General features: G+C 36.8%; 1 protein-coding gene across 1 annotated transcript in view; it reads left to right on the forward strand.

Moving 5' to 3' along the window:
- The window catches only part of M1AP (meiosis 1 associated protein), a 90,888-nt gene that overhangs the window by 26,903 nt on the left and 53,484 nt on the right, over positions 1-10,501 (forward strand). Inside the window, 1 exon segment of the mRNA XM_012807399.2 lies at positions 1,557-1,725. Within this exon segment, the coding sequence (XP_012662853.2) occupies positions 1,557-1,725 (169 nt within the window).

Consider the following 10,501-nt stretch of genomic DNA (forward strand, 5'->3'; position numbering starts at 1 on the left):
TACCAAGATTGAATCATGAAGAAATAGAAAATTTGAACAGACCAATAACAAGTACTGAGATTAAATCAATAATAATCAGCCCAGGACCTGATAGATTAGCTGCTAAATTCCACCAAACATTTAAAGAAGAACTAATACCAGTTTCTCTCAGACAATTCCATAAATTGAAGTGGAGGGAAGTCTTTCAAACTCATTTTATGAGGCCAGCATTACACTGGTACAAAAACCAGACAAAGACACAACAAAAAAACAGAACTACAGATCAATATCCCTGAAAAGTCCTTAATCAAATATTAGTAAACCAAACCAACAACACATCAAAAAGGTCATTCACCATGATCAAATGGGATTCATTCCAGGAATTCAAAGATGGTTCAACATACACAAATCAATAAACATAATACATCACTTTAACAGAATACAAAAACTGTATGATCATCTCACTACATGCAAAAAAAGCATTCAATAAAATTTAACATACTTCATGATAAAAACCCTAAACAAATTAGGTATAGAAGGAATATACCCAACACATGATGGGCATAATATTTAACAAACCCACAGCTACTGCACACAGAAGAGAGAAAAGTTTAGATTTTACTCTGCATCCTTCTTCATAAATCAAAACCATCTCAGTGCAAAGGGAATTATGTATATTTAATGATTACCATCCAAAGTTTCAAAGTCTAAGAGAAAACTGCTAAATCATATTCACATGTGATCCTTCTGTGACAAGGATTTGCTCTTCAGCTTCCAGGACAGGCTTTCCAAGTTCCAAAAGTGGAATGGAATGCAAATACCTTAGTATTCCTTTAGGTCAGATGTATTAGTCAAGAGTAAGTACATTTTAGGTCAGGCGCAGTGACTCATGCCTGTAATCCTAGCACCCTGAGAGGCCGAGGCAGGTGGATTGTTTGAGTTCATGAGTTCAAGACCAGCCAGAGCAAGAGTGAGACCACCGTCTCTACTCAAAATAGAAAAACTGAGACAGGAGGATCACTTGAGTCCAAGAATGGAGGTTGCTGTGAGCTATGATGCCACAGTACTATACCTGGGGTAACAGCTTGAGACTGTCACAAAAAAAAAAGAATAAGTACATTTTAGAGTCAAAAGGGCAAAAGAAATAGCTCAACTGGATCCAGCTTGAACAAGGAGAGAAAACAGTCTAAGAAGACTATATTAGAAATACCATTGAGTGAAAGGAACATATAGGCTCTCTAATATTTAGTGAGTTTCCTTCGCTTACTTGTAAAATCCAAGCGTTTTTGAGCAGGTGAGATGCTGTCAGTGCTTCATGCAGTCTTAAAACACTAATCACAGTGGCTCCTCACTGGTCACTTTCTGGGGTTGGCTTCGCCTGATTGGAACGCTCCTGTGATGACCTGTCCTGTCAGATAAAATTTGATTCATAAGTTACCATTAAATCCTCTTTGCATTAACCAGGATAGCGCCCACCACAGACTTCTGTTGTGTTTATCTTCCATTTACAAACTGTTACATTTCTCATTCTGTACATCAGGGAGAATGAACATGTTGATTCTTGGATTTATTTTCAGATTACTGTTCTGACTTCTCAGCCTGGAAAAGAGGTGGTCAAACAATTGGAGGAAGGGTTAAAAGACACAGACCTAGTCAGAGTCAGGAGGCTTCAGGTTGTTGAAGTCACAAAGGGAATCCTAGAGCATATGGCCTCAGCATCTCCTGCTGAAGATTCCAGCAATGACGGTAAGAATTGTCTCAACAAGGTAAAAAGAATGGTAAGAATTTTAATGAGTAGTCTTTTACTGGTCAAGAAGGTTATTTTCTGGAGTCTTTTTAAATGATATTCTTAAATGATAAACAAAGCCAGAGATTTCACTGAGGTTCAGACATATGTTTCTAGGTGTTAAAATTGAATTTTTTTATTTCAGTTTAATATGAAAGTAACAATTAGGTTACATAAATTGCTTTGTAAGGTTAGTCCATGTTGTAGTTGTATCCTTCACCCAGGATGTCAGGATGTGTGACACATATTCACTCAATATACCTGTTGGGTGGGCATTTACCTATCCCTTCCCTTCATCCCCCTATTTGAATTTAATTTAATTTTTCTCTCATGTGAACCTGTATTTGGAAAGAAATATGGAGAGTTAAATTTTTAATAATTATTTTATTTCAGAAATAATGATAAAAACTGAAATATGTATAAAAAGTAAAAGTTCCTTCTTTTTCTAATAACTTTGAAGTGATAGGGGTATCCTTCCCAACATTCCTTGATATATGCATACACACATACTTAATATTTTAATGGGATCATGATATACCTAATATTCTAAAAACTTCTTTTTTTAATTTTTTTTATTTCAGATTAATGTGAGGGTACAAACAACTAGGTTGCAATGTTTGCATTTGTTAGGTAAAGTCCCTCTTGTAGTTGTGTCCCACACTGAAAACTTCTTTGTTCGTGTGTGTTAAACATCTATGTAATTTTTAATAGATACATGATTTCTTTACTGTATGGTTGAACCACAGTTTATTTGCTTAATCACTTTTTATGAACAATTTGGTTTATTACAATTTACTATTATAACTAATGCTATATGAACAGACTTATGTGCAGGGGATAGCTTCATGAGCTAATGATCAGTGTAGTCCTACACAGAGGCCTAAGTGCAGAAAGGTCCCATCCTTGGCATTTAATGCTCTTGGGTTACTCTTTTAAAATTCTTTTTTTTTTCTTTTTTCTTGAGAAGAGTCTCCCTCTGTTTCCTAGGCTAGACTGCTGTGGCATCATCATAGTTCACAGCAACCTTAAGCTCTTGGCCTCAACCAATCCTTAGCCTTTCAAGTAGCTAGAATTACAGGTGCCCACCACAACACCTGGCTAATTTTTCTAGTTTTATAGACACAAAGTGTCTATGCCTAAAAAGAACTTATTCTGTCTCTACTGGCACAGATCTTAGAGTACTATGAGGTTGTCTGATACCTTTCTTAAAAATAGAAGTGCATTTAAATGCAGGAAAGCAGCTTTATACGTTGTGTCAGCACTGACAACTCTTCCAGTAACTTCCTATTTGCTTCTAAATAATGCACCATCCTATAAATTGCTTATAATTCCTCTTTGTGTATTAAGTGTATATGGTTCATTGCTTGAAATCATCTTAGTTTTTGCCTGTATTTTCCTCATAATTAACTCCTTTATTCCCTTAGTGTTTTGCTTTATCTTGGTATTGTTATTAAGACATTAGCAACAGGAGCTTTTCTCATTCTCAGGAAGATGAATGCATCAGAATTAGGTGGCCTGAGTCTAAACCCTTAGTTTATACTATCATTACTAGCTGTGCAACTTTGGACAGGTTCTTAGCCTCACTAAGCCTTGGTTATTAATTCCTACCCCATGCAGTAGTTGTGAGAATTAAATATATTTTAATTGCCTAGCATATAGTAAATACCCAGTAAAAGTTAGCTATTCTTATTATTTATAATTTTGAAAATATTTTGTGTATGTAGGGTTTAGTATATTTCTGAGATTTATTTATAATGGCCAGGTCTTAAGAGAACTATCAGTTACCTGAAGCTAAGACTGTGTCTTATACATCTTTGTATGACTACTACTTATTTGCCTGGTGCATAGTAGATTCTCAATAAATGTTTATTGAATAAATAAATGAATGATTAAAAAAAAACTCCATATACTTTGAAGACTGGTACAAGTGGAGTGGTGTTTACAATTGATCACAACCAGTTACAGATTTCCTTTGTTCCTTCTCTACTCCCACTGCTTCACTTGACCAGTCTTAAAATAAAAACAAAAACATATGATTTGGGAGTGGTTCTGGTCACCCTCTGTAACATGAGCTCAAATATCCCAAACACCCATATCTTCCCTCTGTAACCCATGAATATCATGAATTGATTCAAACACTTCTTAAATCTAGTTAATTTTTTAAAATTCTGATTGTCATCATCATCAATTAAAAAAAATTGTCTATACTCCACTTTCGAAGAGAGAACCACATCAAAAGGAAATGTTGATATTGCAGATTAGTTTACAAAGTAACTATGATAGGAGGGAGAGGAGAGGAGGGAGGGAGATGGGGGATCATGGTGTATGGCACACCTCTTGTGGGAAGGAAAGAATTATAAAAAGAGACTTTACCTAACAAATGCAATAAGTGTAACCTAATCCTTTGTACCTGCAAAGAATCCCAAACAATAATAATAAAATTTAAAAATTAAAAATAAAAATAAATAAAGTAAACTATAAGAAAATATCCTTCAATCAGTCTGAATTCTGCCTTCTTTAGTATAGTCCTGCACAGTGAAAACTAATCAACACAAAGATGACTTAGAAACTCTACAAGATCCAGAATCATCCAAGAAAGAATGAAATTGAGAAAGTAGATTCACACTTATTTAACAAGATCTCTAAGATGAAAAACTTTAAATTGTATTCACATTAATTAAATTTCAATTTTTAACTCATATAGCCCATCATATATTTGGTTTGTTTGTTTACTCTGTCACCCAGGCTAGAATGACATCATGGCATCAGCTTTGTTTACAGCAACCTCAAACCTGTGGGCTTAAGTGATCCTCCTGCCTCAGCCTCCCAAGAAGCTAGAACTATAGGTGGAACTATACTCATGATGATACCTGGGTAATTTTTCTATTTTTAGTAAAGACTAAAAATAGAGTGAGGTCTCACTCTTGCTCAGGCTGGTCTTGAACTCCTGACTTCAAATGATCCTCCTGCCTAGACTTCCTAGAGTGCTAGAATTACAAGTGTGAGCCACCTCACCCAGCCCATATGCTTTCTTTCAACTGTATAAATAGTATTTCCTTTAATTTGTTCCTGCTTGGTCTAACTTTTTCATTTTATTCTTTATTTTAAAATTTAGCTAAAAGATCCTATCCAGTGCACTTTGTAGTAGCTTTTGCCTGAGTATTTTAATTGTTTATCATAATTTATATAAATGTAAATAGTACAGAAGTTTAAAATGATTCAAAATTTCAGAGATGACCACCACCAGCAGTATAGGACGCATTCTACTATATTGCTTTCCCTACACCTACAGGTTTATTGACATACATGTAACATTTTTGTTGCTACTGATATTATTTCCTTTTACTAAAATATGCCATACTCTGCATATTTTTACTAAAATATGCTGCTCTGCATATTTTTTCCATTTAACTATTTATCACCACCAGCAGTATAGGACGCATTCTACTATATTGCTTTCCCTACACCTACAGGTTTATTGACATATATGTAACATTTTTGTTGCTATTGATATTATTTCCTTTTACTAAAATATGCCATACTCTGCATATTTTTCTAAAATATGCTGCTCTGCATATTTTTTCCATTTAACTATTTATCCAGTAATTTTTTTCCATATAGCACATAAAAATCTAGCCCATTCCTTTCAATAGCTATGAAGTATTTCAATGTATGATGAATATATCACCATTTATTTAACCATCCAATTGGATTTTTACATTTTACTAGAGAACTGCATGACCTAGTACAAGTTACTTTAACTCTTATTCCACAAAATTTCTCATTTATGAAATAAAGCAATTATACAAAATGTTCCAAAAGTTTCCACACATAGGGGAAAATGGGAAATTGTAGCTAAATGTACTTTTATTTGCAAAATTTATTACTAAACTTTACAAAGAGGTAGGACCGGTAGTAGTTACCTCATAGGGCTTTTGTAAGGATTAAATACAATTTGCATGAAAGTGTTTAGAACAGTGCCTGGCATAGATAAATGTATGCATGTATTGATATTAATAGTAGTACTTTTTTAATATTTGCTTTTTACTGATAAAATGTCAAACTCTAATAATTTGTATTTTATTGAAATAAAATAAGACTGTAAAATAATTTTAATTTAAAGTCACTCATAATACCTGGGCACCTGGAAGAAACAGAACATGTCGGCTCGGCACCTGTGGCTCAAGTGGCTAAGGTGCTAGCCACATACACCTAAGATTGTGGGTTCAAATCCAGCCCGGGCCCACCAAAACAATGACGGCTGCAACCAAAAAATAGCCAGGCATTGTGGCGGGTGCGTGTGGTCCCAGCTACTTGGGAGGCTGAGGCAGGAGACTCACTTGAGCCCAGAAGTTGGAGGTACCTGTGAGCTGTGATGCCACAGCACTCTACCCAAGAGGACAACTTGAGGCTCTGTCTCAAAAAAAAAAAAATGGACACATTCCTAAAAGATATGCCCACCAAATTTAACTCACAAATGAAAAATCTGAATGTTTTCCATAATGTACCAATCCCAGGTGGTTTTACAGACAAGTTCAACCCAACTTTCAAGCAACAGATCACACCAGATACATTGTCCTTAAACAAGGACAATATAAGGAAAGAACATTGAAGGCTAATCTCACCCATGAAAATAAAATAATCTGGCTCTGAGCCTGTAGCTGAAGCAGCTAAGGCACAGCCACATAACCAGAGCTGGTGGGTTCAAAGCCAGCCCAGGCCTGCCAAACATCAATGACAACTACAACCAAAAAATAGCCAGGCATTGTGGCAGATGCCTATAGTCCCAGCTACTTGGGAGGCTGAGGCAAGAGAATTGCTTAAGCCCAGGAGTTTGAGGCTGTGAGCTGTGATGCCATGGCACTTTACCAAGGGTGACAGCTTGAGGCTCTGTCTCAAAAAAAAAAAGAATCTTAAATAATCCAGTCATATATAAAAAGATAATACTGTACTGACCAAGTTGGCTTTATCCCAGGAATATAAGGTGATTTAGCATTAAAAATGCATAAATATAACTTACTGCAATAGCATATTAAAAGGAAAAAATATATTATCTTAATAGACATAGGGAAACATACAATAATTTGACATCCATTTACTATTTAAGAGAAAAATCATAGTAAACCAGTAATAGAAAATAACTTCCTTAATTTGGCAAAGTCTGGGTGGTGCCTGTGGTTCAAAGGAGTAGGGTGCCGGCCCCATATACCGCAGGTAGCAGGTTCAAACCCAGCCTCAGCCAAAAACTGCAAAAAATAAAAATAGAAAAATTTAAAAATAAAATTTGGCAAAGTCTATCTACCAAGAGTCTACAGTAAATACAATTCTTATTGGTAAAATGTGGCAAAGATTGCCTTTAAAACCCAGGAATAAGGCCGGGTGCGGTTGCTCATACCTGTAATCCTAGCACTCTGGGAGGCTGAGGCAGGTAGATCACCTGAGTTCAGGAGTTGGAGACCAGCCTGAGCAAGAGCAAGACCCTGTCTCTACTAAAAATGGAAAAACTAGCTGGGCATTGTGGTGGGTACCTGTAGTCCCATCTACTCGGTAGGCTCAAGTAGACTTGAGACTCTTGGACTAGAGCCCAAGAGTTTGAGGTTACTGTGAGCTATGACATTATGGCACTCTACTGAGGGTGACAGAATGAGACTCTCTCAAGGGGGGAAAATATATACATATGTGTGTGTGTATTTATGCACACACGTGTGAAAACAAAAATCAAAAATAAGGCATGGACACCCCCTTACCACTTTGATTCAATATGGTTGTCCTAGTCCACTAAGAAAAAGATGAAGGGGTACGACAGTTGGAAAGGAAGAAACAAAACTATAATTATTTGCAAATTATTTCATTTGCCTACATTAGAAATCAAAAGATTCCATGTAAAAATTATTATAATTAGTGACTTTGGCAAGGTGGATAGATAGAAGATCAATATACAAAAATTAATGCCATTTCCATAACTGGAAACAAATTCTTTTTTTTTTTATTGTTCATATTTTTATTCTTAGTTCTCTTAGAATTTTTATTTTTTTATTAAATCATAAACACATAGATCATATATACATTAATGCATTTATGGGGTACAATGTGCTGTTTTCATATAGAATTAGGAATGCTTACATCACATTGGTTATTATATACCTCCAAATTCTTTTTTTTGGTCACCCTCGGTAGAGTGATGTGACATCACAACTACAGCAACCTCAAACTCTTGAACTTAAGTGATTCTCTTGCCTCAGACTCCCAAGTAGCGGGGACTTACAGGTGCCTTCCACAATGCCTGGCTATTTTCTTTTTTTTTTTTTTTTAGAGATGAGATCTTGCTCATGCTCAAGCTGGTCTCAGGCAATCCACCCACCTCAGCCTCCCAAGTGCTGGGATTACAGGTGTGAGCCACCATGCCTGGCTGAAAGCAAATTCTTAGAAAATTCAAATTTTGGGCAGCGCCTATGGCTCAGTGAGTAGGGTGCTGGCCCCATATACTGAGGGCAGTGGGTTCAAACCAGGCCCTGGCCAAATTGCAACAAAAACATAGCCAGGTATTGTGGCAGGTTTCTGTAGTCCCAGCTATTTGGGAGGCTGAGGCAAGAGAATCACCTAAGCCCAAGAGCTGGAGGTTTCTGTGAGCTGTGATGCCACAGCACTCTACTGAGGGCAACAAAGTGAGACTTTATCTCAAAAAAAAAGAAAAAGAAAAAAAAGAAAATTCAAATTTTAAAGAAATACCTTTTACAGTGACAAAAATGTAAGGCATTGAGAAGTAAATCATAACAGAAGATGCACAGAATATTTATTGGGAACATTAATACTTTATTGATGTACTTTAAGGAAGATATAATTAAATAGAGAATATTTAATGGATAGAACATTAATATCATTAGGATTCAACTCTCCCAAATCTCATCTATCAATGTATTTCCAATTAAAATCCTACCAGAGTTTTAAAATTCTGTACTGTCAATAACACACACACATATATGAAGTTATTATAAGAAATATATTAGGCCAGGCATGGTGGCTCATGCCTGTTGTCCCAGCACTGTGGGAGGCCGAGGCAGGTGGATCACCTGTGCTCAGAGGTTCGAGACCAGCATGAGCCAGAGTGAGAGCCAGAGTGAGACCCCGTCTCTACCAAAAAATTGTCAGGTGTCTGGCAGGCTCCTGTAATCCCTGCTATTTGGGAGGCTGAGGCTAGAGAATCACTTAAACCCAGGGACCCAGGGGTTGGCGGAGGGTGCTGTGAACTATGATTCCACAGTACTCTACTGAAGGACACAAAGTGAGACTGTTTGTCTCCATAAAAAAAAATAATAATAATAAAATAAAAGCAAAATTTAAAAAAAGATATATATTAAGGCTAAGGGTTTATCTTACCAAATATTATAATGGCTTATAAAGTTATTCTGATTAACATATAAGATATAACATATATACAAGATATAATATATTTTATATAATATATAAGATATATTTATATAGGAATAGACAAATTATCCACACTAGAACAGATTAGAGAACCCAGGAACAGACAACCACATAAAAACTTGATATGTGGAGCGGCACCTGTGGCTCAAAGGAGTAGGGCACTGGCCCCATATACCAGAGGTGGCAGGTTCAAACTTGGCCCCAGCCAAGAACGGCAAAAAAAAAAAAGAAAATCTTGATAGGTGGTTTAGCTGACAGAGCAGAGCAGTCCAAAAAGAATAGATTTAATCATTACATTATTCTGTAACTATCATTATATCATATGGGGGGAAAATGAAGTTAGATCACTCACACCATTTATATTTATAATATTTTCTAATAATATCTTTTAGAAGGATTAAAGACTTAAATGAGAAAGCTAAAACTTAAAACTTTTATTTGTTTATTTACTTTTTTTTTAGACAGAGTCTCACTATGTTGCCCTGAGTAGAGTGCCAGCATGTCACAGCTCACAACAACCTCAGACACTTCAGCTTAAGTGATTCTCTTTCCTCAGCCTCCCAAGTAGCTGGGACTACAGGCACCCCCCAATGCCCAGCTTTTGTTGTTGTTGTAGTTGTTGTTCTTATTGTTGTTCAACAGGCCTGGGCTGAGTTTGAACCTGCCAACCCTGGTGGTGGCTGGCACCCCAACCACTGAGCTATGGGTGCCAAGCCTAAAACTTAAAACGTTTAAAAGAAAATATATAGGAGACTCAGCTTCTGTGGCTATCTTAAAAAATAAAAATTTAAAATGTAAAAAATTTTCTGTTATCATAGCACTCTGGGAGTCCAAGGTGGGTGGATTGCTTGAGCTCAGGAGTTTGAGACCAGCCTGAGCAAGAGTGAGACCCCCTCTCTCTAAAACTAGCTGGGAGTTGTAGAGGGCAGCTGTAGTCCCAGCTAAATGGGAGGCTGAGGCAAGAGGATTGCTTGAGGCCAAGTGTTTGAAGTTGCTGTGAGCTATGGTACCATAGCACTCTAACAAAGGGGGGAAAGTGAGACTCTTAGTGGGGCGTGGTGGCTCACACCTAAAATCCTAGCACTTTGGGAGGCGGAGGTCAGTGAATTGCCTGAGCTCATGAGTTCAAGACTGGCCTGAGCCAGAGTGAGACCTCATCTCTAAAAATAGCCAAGCATCATAGCAGATGCTTGTACTCCCAGATACTCAGGAGGCTGAGGCAAGAGAATCACTTGAGCCTAAGAGTTTGAAGTTGCTGTGAGCTGTGACACCATGGTACTCTACCGAGGGTGACAAAGTGAGAATCTG

Source organism: Otolemur garnettii, unplaced genomic scaffold (genome assembly GCF_000181295.1).
Source record: "Otolemur garnettii isolate 467f Iridium unplaced genomic scaffold, OtoGar3 scaffold00068, whole genome shotgun sequence".
Classification (NCBI taxonomy): Eukaryota; Metazoa; Chordata; class Mammalia; order Primates; family Galagidae; genus Otolemur; species Otolemur garnettii.